The sequence below is a fragment of the Sceloporus undulatus genome, chromosome 6 (genome assembly GCF_019175285.1).
Source record: "Sceloporus undulatus isolate JIND9_A2432 ecotype Alabama chromosome 6, SceUnd_v1.1, whole genome shotgun sequence".
Classification (NCBI taxonomy): Eukaryota; Metazoa; Chordata; class Lepidosauria; order Squamata; family Phrynosomatidae; genus Sceloporus; species Sceloporus undulatus.
The window spans coordinates 93,353,052-93,368,333 of record NC_056527.1 but is presented as its reverse complement, the minus strand read 5'-3'; the positions used below and the strand labels follow the sequence as shown (position 1 = coordinate 93,368,333).

Genomic DNA, 15,282 nt, shown 5'->3' with positions numbered 1-15,282 from the left:
GAGAGCTGGAGAGGGAGGGGGCTGAGGGCAGATGAGATCCCAGAGTACAAGAAAAGACTACATGATGCAGGAAGAAAGTGGGTGTGAACATTGCAATAGACATGCCATGCCCAAACTCCTAGAGTCACATGCAAACTAACTTTCAGTGAGTATGGGCATGCAAAGCTTACTAACTCAAACAGAAACTGGGCTACCAGCTAAACCAGCATCTAAACTCTCTGCTCCATAATGTGTAAAATCTTCTGACACTGCATTGTATGTTTCCTGAAGGCTAATATGCAGCATGATGACCTTGGTAGGACACAAGGCTGCTTTTACTACATGTTAAGGAAGAGGAAAGGGAGAAAAAACAGGGCCTTGCATCTTTCATAACATGTAGTATTGCCTTGAGAAACCACAGGATATCCAGTCTCTGTACATCTGGGACTAGAAGAAGGAATTGCTTTGAGTGGGTCTATTTCAGGCATTTCCTTTTTCAGAAAGTTAGCTATCATCTTTGCCTCTTGCCTAATGGACTATATTGTGAAGTTTGTCCAGGTTTCCTACTCCTAGTAAGTCTTATCGGTGACCACGTTGCCATTTCCCTTTCCTCTTGACAATTTCATTGAAAATGCTATAAATCATTGTATTTCTTCATTGTCAGCATTGTGGTCAGCTGATGGTTTTAAGGAAACTTTTGCAACCAATAAACCCTAAATCCCAAGGCAGCCATCACTGGGAAAACAAAAGATTTGCCATTTTTGTAAGCAAATGTCAGTGTTTGGAAAATGTGCTTGAAATCCAACACACACATCCCACCACTCACACATATACACACAGGGACTGGCATACTATTGGCAACATGCATCGGGCTCTACGCATGCAAGGTGAATTATGTGACATTGTGCAATAGTTGTATTCTGCTGACAGTGACAGAAGTGCAATTTTGCATGTGATAACACCCATGAGGATGCACAAAGGGTACACCATTTAATGTAAATGCACAATAGGGCCCATTCATGGATGTGTGTTGTGCACAGCTGCTTCTCTTGTGGGGGTTGCATAACGCTAGAATAGCATATGTTGGCAAGCAGATATTTATCCTATGCTAAAGAGATGTAGGTTTGTAACCAATGTTTGTTCTTAATTTGCAAGTTAGAGCCAGTATTTGAGTTGTTTGACTCCCACACAACCTTTTCTCATGATCATGGAAAAACAACACACATGAAGAGTAACACCTAGAGATACTACAAAAGAAGATATTCTGTCTAAACATTAGAAAGAGTTTCCTCATAATAAGAGCTGTTCAATAATATAATAGAAGTTAAAAAGTAGAAAGTGGGAGAAGGAATGTAGCAGCACCTTTAGTACTAACTTTTTTTTATCTTTGCATGAGCTTTGGTGGCTATAAAGCAACTTACCAAGACAGAAATGTACAGAAAGTGACTGGACAGGCCTTACTTCAAATCTGGTAATTGAACACAGTTCTCCAGCATGCTGAAAAAGAGCAGCAAAGCTGGATTATCAATGACGTAACTGAAGCAAATGCTCCAACATCCTCAATGACTAAAGTTACCATGTTGCTGATGGTGCCATGCACAGACATACCACACTTGTATTTCTTGTACTATGATGCTGTCCAGAAAGAAATATTCCTGAGTAGACAGTGCAAATTCTGTGAGGGGATTGGTTTTCATTCCAGGGAAGGCTTCTTTTGCTCCAACAGCTCTGCCAAGCATGAGCTACGACAGCACAAAGCCAGCCCTCCAATGTGGGTAGTTCACCTATATGCAATAGATCAGCTTAATATGGTTTCCATTTGCAAGTGCAGTGCCAGCTGTGTGTGGCATATATTGTCTCTTCTCCAAGAGAGAAGTAAACCCTGGAAGCTCTGAAGGAACAGCCTGGGGTGGCACCACTGCTCCATAGCCTACAACTGTCTCAGCTTGGAAGGATTAGTCCCAGTTGACACTGCGTCGTCCCATTTTCTAAGCTGCTTTTAAAATGTCCTGGTTTCTCTTTTCTTTTTTAACTTCCCCCCCCCTTTCCCCCCAGTTTTCTTCAGTTGCTGTAAACTGAGTTCAAACTGCAAAAGTAGTTTGTACTCTGTTAACTCAACAGGAGAGAGAGAAGAGGAGGTGGGCAGAGTCTTGTTCTTCCCAGTAAGTTTATTTTTCCCCAGGCTTTCCTAAACTCAATATATAAATTCCAGGGCTTCTCTGCTAAAAATATCAATTTAGTTTGTTCTTCCTCATTAACGTTTACCCTCTTTTTTTGTGGAAACACCATCTTGACCCTACTCTGATGTTGCTCAGCCAGGTAGGTCCCAGTTTTCATTTTTGAAATGTTGGAGGGTATGCTGCTGCTACCCCTCCCCTGCCAGTTTCTGCAACCTAAGGCAGTTGGATCACTCTGCCTAGTGGTTAGATTGGCCCTAAGATGGAAGGATTTTTGGTCAAGAGTTACTGCCAGCAGAGCTGGATTAAACAGACCAAGTCAATATGTAGAAGATTCACAATGTCCCCAAGACCACAGAGTTGCTATAAGCAAAAGCTTCATCTGGGCTTCTAGGAAAGGCTGCCAGGTCAATAGGAATGGCATCCCATTAGATCTGAGCCCCAGTGCCTGTTTTTGTATGTTAAGTACAGCCTGCAGCCCTGTGATGTTTCTGTCCTGACTGTTAAAGGCATCTCAGTGGTCATCTTGGGTAGTTGCTGAGCTATCAAGCAGAACATTCCACAAATGGGGAAACAGTGGGGGTGGGGGCAGATGGAAATTAAAAGCAAGCAGCTCTATAGCAGGGGTCTTCATTCTCGTTTCGGGCTTACGAGGGGTGCCTGCTGTTTCCTTCCAGTCTTACTTCCCCTCTGCTCCCTGCGGCTGCCTGCTTGCTTAGGCATTTTCTCATGGCATGGTAGAGAGATCCAGACACTGAGAAAGGAGGTATGCAAAGGACACTGTGACACTGTTGAAAAGCAGTAAAATGGCCACAGGGAAGCCCATGAGGAGGTTTTCTCCATGTTGCTTGTCAGCATCCTTTTTTCGTTTATACAGTATGTGCCCTTTCTCCTAGTGTTAGATGTCATTTCTTCCATTTGCTGGTGGACATCAGCCACATAAGTTTTTCAGTGTCTGTGTGATCTCTTTATAGAGCCTACAGACACACACACACACACATGCACACCAATGAAGCTGTTGCAGATTTGCTGCTGACATGCATTTTGGGAGCTGTGGGTGGGTGGCATGAGAGGGAGAATGGGTACTTTTAATTCTAAATTCCTTTGTCTGACTTTGGATTTTGAAAATAAGAGGGAGGGATGGGCTCATATTTGTTCTTGAGACTATAACCACATTTGCTAGTTAATACTCACAGAACATTTTTTGTGCACCTAACCAGGCAAGGAAAAAAGGAAGTACCACAATTGCATCCTTTTGGCTATGATCCAATCTCTAATCCTGAAAGAGCAATTTCTTCCTGCTTTAATACAGTGCATCTCTATTTTATTTCAACAAGCAAAACATATTTTTATGCAGTAGTTTTTAGCTATAGTAAATAGTTAACCCAGACACTAGAAAGAGTAATCATTTTAATCCTTGCTCTAATGAAGGAGAAATCTAGTACTTTCTAGATGCTTTCACAACATCCAGAAGTGATTTGAGGCCCAGTATCTCCCAATCCAGTATCTTCCAAAGTTAGATGGAGGCCAGACCAGAACAAGGCTGAGATCAACATCTGGAATTCTTAAGAGAGCTGCTGAAGACCCAGCACCATAGCAGGAAGCACCATAGTAGGTCTGAAATAAAGCAATTGGCCTTACAAGAAAATCTGGTCTGCCACTCTGGGTAACACCAAATGTCAGAGTATAGCCACTGTTTCTGATAGTGCCACAGGGCAACATTGTTCCATTACATTGTAGGAAATTTAAATTGTGTCTAGACCAGAATTTGAAGAATGGCCAATGGCACAGCCAAAGCTTCTGAGATACAGAGATCCATTTTGTCACATTTGTGGCAAAGGGTTTCAGCTCCCTTCAACTTCTATAGGCCTTTAAAGGCCACCTTTGTTTTTCAAAACAGAAAATGGCCATTGCAGAGGCCAGGAATTCCTGGGAGAAAACAAAAACTGACTGGAACTTAGGATATCAGAGCTCTAATCCCTACTGAGCCATGAAACTCATTGGATCACCTTGGGCTATTTTCTCAGCCTGGTGTACCTCAGGTGCTTGAAGTGAAGACAAAATTCAAGGGAAGAGAGTTATGCATGTTACTCAGAGTTCATTAGAGAGGAGACGAGGTATAAAAGTAACAAATAAATAGATGGTACAAATGAATAAATCTCAAAAGGGACCAATATCGACTCTGTAAACAAAGACAGAAACAAGAGAAGACAACCTTCATCTCATCTGAACCTTTGGCTGGACATTCTGGACTAGATTTGCACAAAGACAGCACTGGACATTAAAATGACCATTGACTTTGAACAGAACCCAAGAAAGAGACCCACAGCATAATTCAAAGTCTTGAGATGAATTATTTTATTTTGCTTTATTGTTGTGATATGTCTTGTACACAGTTTTATATATATATATATATATCTATATATATATACTTATATATATATATATATATATATATTAAAGGGATCAAGATCCTGGACCCATGTGTTGGTTCATGCATAGGCAGCATCCCTTGAATTGGGCTGGTCCTGCCAGAACCAGCACATGGTTTACCTAATCTACCCTGATGATCAGTGCAATCTGGATCACTATATGCATACAGGTGGAGGAAAGGGTCTAATGTTCACTGGAATTTGCCTTAACGGTCTCTGCTGCAGAAGTCACCCCCTACTGCCTCCTCCCCAAATCCTCCTCACTAAGCAAAGCACAAATCTCCAGCATCAGCAGCTTATGGAGGGAAGCTGGCAAATTAGCACCTCCAGACGCAAGGCAGAGTTCACCTCGGGCCGGGGATCTGCCAGTGCAACTTCCTCCATTTTAATAGTTTAATAAAAATTAGCATAATTAACGAACATCTGTATGATCCAGAGCGGTGCAATTTGGCACTTGGAAACGAGAGCTTAAACATTATTGCTGGGAGTTTAATGTTGTTTTAATTCTTTTTGGCACAGCACAGGGAAATAAAGCGCCCGGCGCCGATGGTTCTCGGCTTGGGCTCATTTGCATTCCCTTCCTCCTTTTTTTGATTATGAGCAATCGCCGCTTTCCCAGCAATCCATCAAATCTGAAATTGTTTTAAAATACCTCACAGTATTCAGGCCAAAGCAACGCCGTGAAGGTGGTTTGGGCTTCCATCTTTGCCTTCTGCATCTACCCGTCTGGCATGGTTGCCCCTTTTTTCTGTCCTTTTCCCTGAGCCTGAGGCTCAGTTCATGCATGCCATGACGTACCTTGCTTGACTGCTTTGTGCTTGATGACTGCAGCAGGATGTGTGAATTGACTCTGACTGAAAAGCATTGTGCACAAAATGACATCAGGTGACACAAAAGCTGTCCTTCTGTCTGTGGTGATTAATCTGTAATGGCTCATTCACCATGAATTTGACACGGTAGCCAACAAGTGGTGAACATACGTGCATGAAAAACAACCCAGAGTCTTTCTGATGCGTGTTGCTGGTACTTAAACATAACTGGAAACCCTTGTAGTTTAAGATTCTACTAATAATTCTGCTGATATGGATTTCATGGGCTACTTAGTTACGTTTGCATAACTAAGTAACATCTCTTGGCCCAACTCCACCATCACCACCTTAGGAGCCAGCAACCAAATCAAACAAAGGAGATCTGTTCTGCTTCCTGTTGGAGCAGCAGGAGGATCACATTTGCTCCCTGCTCCTGCCAGCGAATGAGTTTATGACAAGGAATTTTAACAGGAGTCCTGCTTCTGATTCTTACAGTCTCACTCACTGGCAGGATGGAGTGGAAATGTTACCTTCTTGCACCACAATCAGAAACTAAGTGGAACTCCTTTGCATGATCTGGCTGCTGGCTCTTAAGGTGGGCTGGGGTGACATTTACAAAGTCTTATAGTAAGACTACTTAGTCTTACTAAATACAAATCAATTACAGATTCATAACTCTAGGTTATTAATACCTAACTGCAATGAGTGCTAGCCCATATATGGATGTTTCACACAAGGAAATCATTCTGAATGTGCCCAGAGAACCTCTTTACTTTTGCTTGGCATGTCCCAGCAGCTGCTCAAGAAACAAAATACAGTATAGCGCACCTATGCCATAAGCAGACTTGCCATACTCAGATTTAAGCCCGGGGAGTTAAAATGGCACATGCATTTGTGGTACATATGCTGCACACTGCACAGGAGCACATGCCCATAGGAATCAACAGGACTTGAGGTCCTGTGTTTTTTGCCATAAGTGAGGAGGTCTGGAACTGATTCCCTGTGTATACAAAGAGCTCACTGTATAGAAAAGCCTGGCTCCTCTCACAGGCTAATGGACAAGTTGTTGTTGGGAACATGTTCCCCTAACCAGCAAGACACCCTTCAGTAAGAGGAGGCCACAAGCAACATGGCTGGACCCAAAGAGTTGACAGTACTAGACAATATTCGCCCCCCCAGATAAAATTCCTCCAGTTCTTCTCGGCACTGTTTAAAAAGCCTTTTATCTAAGGATATGTTTATGCAGTCAGCTAAACAGTGAAGCTTTGTTGAATTATACTACCTCAGGATGCACCAGAAGAATACATGTCCCCGACCCCTCAAAAATGTAGGAAAATACAGTAGGCGTGCTTTTCTGTGCTCACGGTATGGGTGTAACTGTTGAAGGGTTTTAAAATGAGAGCATTTCCCTACCTAAGAATTCTGTTTCCTCCCCCCAAATGAAAATTTTCTTCTGTACCCAAATTCCTTGTGTTGTAGAGAATGAGACATAAAAACCATGCATACCTAGAACTCTCATGTTTTAGGTATTGTGATGTTTGAGGCCTGAAAGAAAATTTCATCTGGGAAGCAGAATTCCTAATTGGGTCAGTAATGCACCACCTTCAGTAGCTACTCTTCTGGTGAAGGGAGTTTTGTCCATAAAGGAATATTTAACCAGGAAATCCAGGGAAAGCTTTACTGCCTTTTGTGACATTAGCTTATTAAGATCTGAGTTGTTTATGGACTTACTGAGCAAATCTCTATTTCATACTAGTTTTCTCTCCTCCATCCTATTTTGAAAAATATAAAATCCAGGGGAATAGCAGTATTTCAGAAAAACCAGAAGAGTCATGTAGAATGTTAGCAACTAAAGTTTGTATGCAAAGAGATATTGTAGCACCTTTGAGACTAAGTGAAAGAAAAAATTCGGTAGTATGAGCTTCCATAGACTTGAGCCTCCATAAGACTTGGAGGGCCTATGTTTATCACCCCTAACCTAAAAGTCATAGGACATGTCTCAAACTGGCATCACAAATAGGGGTATCCTATAGATTGTCCTGTCAATAAGCATAAACTATCTAATGTTGGAGGACATGAGGATTTCACATTTTGACTGCTGAATGAGCATGGTGACTAAAGTCAAGAGATGTATAAGAACCAGGTAATAAAAGTGTGAAACACCCTGCTGTTGTACACATTTCTCAACATCATTTGGAGACTTTGGACATTGACTGAACAATATGCAACATCCTCTGGTTATTACACTGCTCATTTGTGCACTTTTTTCACAGTAATCAGGCTGGGCGTTTGGAAGCTGTTGCCTAAAAGAGTAACTTTCACACACTCTGACAAGGATGCAGTACTTCTCTGCTGACGTTTGCCCTGGCTCCCATTTTTTGTAGATGTCCACTGTACTCTGCAGCTTTAAAGAAACACTTTTCACTGCCTCTGTGATAAATGTCAGGGAGCACTGGCTTGCTTGGCCATGGCACCTGCTCAGCATGGCTGTAGCTTTTACCCACTCTTCCCAAATCTGGTGTCACCCACATGGGCATATGTGCCCAAATGCCAACCTTGAAATGATGGAAGTGGAGGGCCCCCCAACAGAGATATGTATTGGAGGAACTATTTAATTATGGCAAGAGGAACATCAAAGCAAAAGCTGTTAGGACAAATTAGACACAGGGCAGAGAAGAAGTTGGGTAGAGATGGGTGCAATGGACCACCATTTTCTCTCTCTCTCCCTCCCACACACAGAAAGATTTGTAAGGTCAAATTGCAGCAGAATTCAGTGCAGCGAGAAACAAGTATGGCATGCAGCCTTCCTAGCTCACCTCAACTAGAAGGCTCTCAGGAAGCAAAGTCAAAGGGGATATGAGTGTAGGAAAGAACTTCCAAAACAAAAAGACCCTGAAATGCAACACCCCCTTCCAGTCTTCCTTAAGATAGTGCTAGGTTAGGTAGATAAAACCTTTCTCCATCTCCAGCCACAGATCTCTGTCATTCTCGATGGAAGCAGGTGCAGTACTGTGTACCTAGCAATTCCCTCTCACATAGAAGGGAACGGACCTCAAGTTCTGCAGTCATCTTTGCCTACAGGGTTGAACAGTGGCTCATCAGATGTGGCTGAACTGCATCTCCCATCATCCCTCACTGGCTAGAGATGATGAAACCTGCAATTCAGCAATATACAGTATAGAGGACTACATGGTGCCCACCCTGCATTCCTGTGTGCACATTATTAGGGGATATGCATATATTTTGCTTTGTCCTGTTAATATATAGAGAACATAAGGGACTGTACATGTAAAGTAGCTCATTAATAATACAGCAACCAGTTTAGTAGTTATTCATTACTAATAATCCACTATGTTTAGCATTTATGTTGCACTTCACCTGTATTGTCTCAATAATCCTTCTAGGAACAATATAAAATTGGTACATTATTGTTGTTCTCATATTTCAGATGGTGGTAGCAAACTTTAAAATTTCTATGGTGTGCTAATAACCTGAGAGTACATAAAAATACTTCAGATGTTGTTATTCCTCTTAAAGAGCCTTAATGGATTATTTACAGCAAGAAAAATCTTGGTGTATGCTGGTTTAAAACCTGCAAGTCTCAGTCCTTTCACTTAATGATGTCTTTGCTTGATTTCCAGGAATACAACATGTATGGCTGGTGGGTTGGCTTGCTGAACAGCATGGTGGGGATTGTCCCGAAAGATTATCTCATGCCAGCATATGATGTGGAAGAAAGATGAACAGCAGGTAAAACAAGGTTCGGTTGATGTTGTTGAGGAAGGAGAAAGGGGAAGGCCTTTTGAAGCCATTGGGAAGGGGGTCCTCCACATTAGGCATTTCTGTCTTGTGTCCAGTACTGTGGCAGAACTCTGATTCATTTCTATGAGGATAGCTGCTGCAAAGTCTCCCGGCAAACTGGATCCCATGGCTTAGATTATTCTGTTTTTCAGAGCCAATCTGCAATTTACATTCAGCATGCGGTGTTAGTGTATTTTAAGTAGCAGCCAACACCATTTACCCATCAGTCTGAATTAGGACCTCAGCATAGCTCGATACAGGGTTCAGTACTTTCCTTTGTAGTGCAAGCCTGAAAATGTTCCACCCTATGGTGGCTGTTGGCCATTGAGAGCAAATAAGATACCATTGTTTCCTACAAACAAAATGCTCCTCAATCCATCTTGTGGCCTCATGTATTGTACCAACACCCTGGCAACTGTTATTTAATTTTTAAAAATGCACATGCAAATGCAAGTATGTGTTTATCATAATGTGTCACTACATCATCCCTAATGGTTTCTGAAATCCATTGGCTGAGATGGCTGCTTCACTTTTGTCATACTGAGACAACATGGAGGTACATAGCAGAGCATTCAGGTTTCCTGAAGGTCCTTCTCTGTGGCTCCTTGTGCTTTCCATCTGCAGTGTCATGCCAGTGCTGCAGGCACTGTGCCTGTTCTCCATTGCTTAGTAAGTACTCGCTTGCCAGAGCCATTGTGGCTTCATCAGCTAGCTGTCTTCCTGTTAAGGTAGCTTAAAGTTAACTGAACAGCAGTGATGATGATTGAAACACATATGCAGGCATCCTACTGGAGACATATGTTTGTGTACTTTCCTTTACGTTTGCATATGTCCATTTTGGAGCACTGCAGAGGTTTGTATTCTCTTTCTCCCTCCACAGTGGTAAAGCAACCCCCCTGATTGAGTGTAATTTTCTCAAGCTCCCCTGCACAGCCATTCTGTGGCTCATGAGAAATGGGCACAGTCAGAGAAACACCTGGCTATGTCCTCACAGCCAGATGCAACATAATTACATCAGCACTGAGATCTCCAGTGGACCCCAACAGATCTCAGCATTGATGTAATCAGTCAATAATAATAATAATAATAATAATAATAATAATAATAATAATAATATATTTATATTCCACCTTTTCCCGAAGGAATCAAGGCGGATTACAAAACAGAAAACGACAATAAAAAGCAAATTACAATAAAATCACATTTAAAAAAAAAAATCCCTAATCCCCACCTCTTCCCAATCATAACCCTCAGCATTACAGAATAATGAAGCACAATAACAGTTTGAATAATTATACAAAACATTTTACAACTACATAACATAGCAGGATATCTGGCTATGGGGACATATGTCCAGAATGCACTGCAGACATAGTCCAGTTTGAGGTGGCTTTAACTCTCCTGGTACAATGTTAGTGAATTATGGCAACTGTAGTTTTGTGAGACATTTAGCCTTCTCTGTCAGCTCTAGTGCCATAATAAACGACAGTTCCCAGGATTCCCTAGTACTGAGCCAGGGCAGTTAAAGCAGTCTCAAACTGAATTATTTCTGCAGTGTGTTTCTCACCATAGATATTTCTCCAGTGCTGTCTGCTCCCCATAGCGCATGGAATGATGACAGAGTGGGCATCGGAGACTATACAGTAAGGACATTATCATACCAGCCTTGTATCTCATGACAATCGCATTATGAAAGGAAACAGAAACACACTGCTTTGAAAATGTTTCTTATCACACGTCAATTCTTTTGCACAACTGCACTGCTTTGAAAATGCCTCCTGTCCTGGATGTGATAAGTCTCTTCACTGCAGTTCTGACATTACAGCTGTCAGTGCCATCAAGGGGCACAAGTCTCCCCTTTCTCCCCCTCCTACTCACTACTCCAAAGCAGGCTAACTCCATGCATGTTGAGCTGTTTATTTTCAATTTTGCTGTGTTTGTGTAATTACAACAAAAAGGATTAAAATTATTTTTATTATATTGTTTTGCTTTAAGTATGCAAAAACAGCAGAGATAAAAATTAAAAACCCTGACAGGCACGGAGTTAGCCTGCTTTTGGAACAGCAAGTGGGAGAGGGAGAGAGGAGAAGAATTGGGCCCCATCTTGCCACATGACTGCTGTAATGTGGAATTGAAGTGAAGAGATGTTTCGTGACATTTAGAGGTATTGACAGGTTTTGCCCGTCAATGAAAAAGTGCACTACAGTAACAAATGGAATTCAGGGCAGCAACAGGATGGACATAATGTCATGCTATAAGTACTGGCCAAAGATGCTTTTATCCTGTTAAAATTCCATTTTTTAGCCTCGTGTGATAAAGTCCTAAGTTTGGGAGAATTTATATAGCTCAGCCTGGTGTAGGTTCACATGCAGCACTATTACGCTATGCTGAACCATACAGACTTGCAGCCATAGTGTCATTGTTAACAACCACCAGAAGCTGGTGCTGCTATGTAACTGTGTGATACAGAATGCACTGGTCAAACAAGGGGCGCTCAGGAAGAGATGCCCTAGGACAGAGATGGACAATCTCAAAGGGTTTAGTCGTCATTTCCAACCCCAAATCCTGGACCGTCTAGGGACCACCTTGTCTCTACTAGATGAAAGAAGTAGTGATCGGAAGGTCATTTCAAGTTTTTAAAAAGTTAGGGTTTGGGAGGTTGCCAAAATAAGGTGGGGTCTACCCTATTTCAGAGGGAAACTGTGAACCCTGGAAACTTCTGGCAGCATGCCTTTCCCTTTTGGAGGGGAATATTATGTGAAAGTTTCTGCCCTATCCTAGAATAGTGAAACATTTGAGAAGAGATGATGAGACAGTTGCTTATGTGTATTCTGTAGATAACCTGGTTCTAAAAGCTCCCAGAATTTCCAACTGTAGCCAATGTACTTCCCTTTGTAAATACTTTCCTTTGCTTTTTAGCCTATCAATTTTTAGCTGGTGAACTGAGAATTACACCCCTCTGTCCTATCTGATGGAGAGCACTGTGTAGTATCAAAAGCTTGCATGGTCTCCCTTTGGTAGAGGTTGGTCCAGCAGAGGATATTGATCAGATTTTTTGTTTTGTAGGCCTTTTAAAGAATTCAGATCAGGGACTGTTGTTTATTAGTAGGAGAGAGCATGTATGAACCTCTGTTTTATCTCAGGACATCTATTCTTAAAATGTGACTAGAGGTCTGACTGTGTAGTTGTTAGATGCTGACAATTATCCCTGTGTGGCATTATACTGTAATACAGAGCTCTGCCCCAAATCTATCCATATTCTATTCTTTGGAGCCTGAGTCCTGGCAATGAAAACAGCCTCTTGGACTGAGTCCTGGGGAAACGAGAATCAAACTGAAGCTTAGCATGCTCCCTATCCTTAATGTTCTCTAGTTCTTCAGGAGCAAGACCAGCCTCTGAAAAATTTCCACAGGGCTTGTTGAAAGGGCCTGGCAAGCAATGTCTCTTGCTGTTTTTCTGCCATTAGTCTAGATGAAACCTGGAGGAATATTGTCTCTGGCTCCATCTTCTGGCCTCTCCTCTCTGCTGGAATGAGTCAGGAAATCCCTGCATTTGCAGAAAACATTGAGATTTACAGAGGTGAATTTCTGAGACAGCAAAAGAATATAATTCAATAGGATTATGCCATAGGAAGGAGGAAGGAGACACCTTTGTGCAAAGGAAAGGGAACAGTGGTAGAATAACTGGTTCAGTATTTATTCTAACAATATCTAAGGGTTATGGTATGTAAGATACCACTGTAGCTCAAAAGGCCATTTAAAATTTTTACTGAACAGGTAGCTAACCTGTGGCATGCATGCCTCATATGATACAGGCAATTTGGATTTGTGGCACTCCTGGATAGGACCAAAAGACACTCACTGACCTCTATGTGGCATAGAGTCAGGTCTGCTCTCCTGCCTGATCCCCCTTTAATTGGGCTTAGTCTCAAAGCATAGGGAAGTGGTGCGATGGGGCTGGCATGTGGAGTCGGTGTACACTACAATGCCAGCCTGAAATATTTGTTAGTGGAGCACTCTTGTCCAAATGATGGCTGCCTCTGCCTTATTAACAGCACATTTAACTCACAAACCTAGCCAAGAGATATCTAGCAGGCCCCTGCAGCAAAATAGCAGAACTGTTCAGAGCTGGGAAACATAACTTTTTGAGGTGGATGGGATCATAACTCACAAAATCTGGGAGTTTCCATTCCAAAAAAGAAACTTTTACAAGCTCTGTAACTGTCACTTCCATCTGGTTTCCCAAGTCCTTAGAAAATAGCAAGGAGTTGAGTTTACAGATTATCTCATTGCATCAGTGACAATAAGATACACTCTTAGAGTAGGGTGGGCCTGCTACCTAGGTGTAGGGGATCTTAACATTCCACCCAAAGATCCACTCTTCAGAAAGTGTGAGCTGCTCTTGTCTGTCCCAAAGTCCTTCATCAAACCTTCCTGCTGATTTTCCAAAAACCAGATGTGGTGGGTTCAAAGGTAGACCAGGTGTGGGAATGGTGAAAACCTCTGACCTTCCACCATTCCCAGAGAACTGCTAGGCATTCTTTGGGCTGGAGCCTTCTAGTAAATGGTTGTAAATGTCATAGTAAATGGTAGTCTGCAATCAACCTTTAGTCATTAATTTCTAAAGGAAAATTGATTCCCCCCCCCCATGCAGTTTTAACCCTGGAGGCTTTTTTCAAATAGTCCCTATTTTATTATATAAGAAAGATATACCTAGCATTATAAGAATGATTATAGCAGGTTTCTTACCCACACTCCAAACGAAGCTTTTTTCAGCTTCATAGCTGAAAATGTAGCTGATATAGGATTCTGGGTTCGGTTAGTTATTGGAGGCATTCACACTTACATTTTTGTCTCAAGGAGATCCGGATCTCTAGGGTGACACAATACCAAATTGATATTTCCACTACGATTTATGTGCCCAAATCTCTCTGGGGCATTTAAACCATGGTCAACATTCACACATGCACCAGTTCGATTAAAAATGGAGGTGCCTCCATTTCTGGAAACAATCCCATGGGTCCAGATCGATTCGGTAGCGTACTCACACTGCCGAAAATCCAGATCATTCTGGACCTTTAAAAAAAGACGTGGTAAGAGACCTGGTGTTGAATACACCAGGTTAGGTGGGTTTCTGCATCCCCCCCCCCAAATGGTGCCAGGTGTATTTGGGGCCAGCATGAACATTGTGGAAATAACCCAGTTTCACACCGGGTTATTTCCATAGTGTGAATGGAACCATTATTTATTAGTTATTGGTTATATTATCCATTAGTTAAAATCTGTTAGTTATTATGTTTGCTTCTGTTTCTTCACAAATATATATTTACAGTACATTTGTTTTGTATTCATTTCTAGATAACATGGGTTTCATCTCTTCAAATACCTTTGCTTTGAAGATGCCAACAAAAACACAACCCAGCACTCTCTTTCCTATTTCTAAGGAGGAAAATGCATCAGCAAATGTTCCTGCAGGCTATACTGGGATATAGTTCTTGATATCTAGGCTTAGACTTTGGCTGCAATACTTTTCTTTCTTTCTTTCTTTCTTTCTTTCTTTCGTTCATTCGTTGTTTTTTCAGGAGGGCACTCATGGGGAAGAATGTTTTTGAATGGTTAGGTGATATTTCAGATTAAATTTGTCTCTTACTGGAATATTTTTGTTGTTTTGCATATTTTTGTCTAGTTTTAAAGCAGATGATGAAACAGTAACATTTAAATCAAAAACCATAACATGCAGTATAGAATATGATTATTAGACACATCACTCTTCTGTGTGAAAATAACGATAGACAGTTGGGTCTCAAATATAAATATGACTAAAAGATGCTTGGGCAAGTCACATGTTCTCAGTGTCCATAAGTTGCAGTGGCATTCCCAGATATGGTGTCACCTGCTGGGGGGCATGTCAGAATCATAAAATACTCCACATGTAGGTCTAGTTCTATATGAATTCTGCAACAAAATATGACTTCAGGGACCTAAATTTCCCCGGTGATAAGGGTTAAATTTAAATATAGGTTAAGCTATGAAGTAGAGAGCCAGCATGATGTAGTAGAAGCAGTTTTCTTGAGCATTGAGTCAC

The 15,282-nt window shown here is 41.6% G+C and overlaps 1 protein-coding gene across 1 annotated transcript in view; it reads left to right on the top strand.

Moving 5' to 3' along the window:
- SKAP1 (src kinase associated phosphoprotein 1) overlaps positions 1–14,844 on the top strand; it is a 341,941-nt gene extending 327,097 nt beyond the window's left edge. Inside the window, exons 12-13 of the mRNA XM_042476003.1 lie at positions 9,039–9,147; positions 14,556–14,844. Of these exons, the coding sequence (XP_042331937.1) occupies positions 9,039–9,140 (102 nt within the window). The 3' untranslated portion in view covers positions 9,141–9,147; positions 14,556–14,844. The remainder of the gene's footprint in view (positions 1–9,038; positions 9,148–14,555) is intronic.
- Positions 14,845–15,282: the final 438 nt, after the last annotated feature.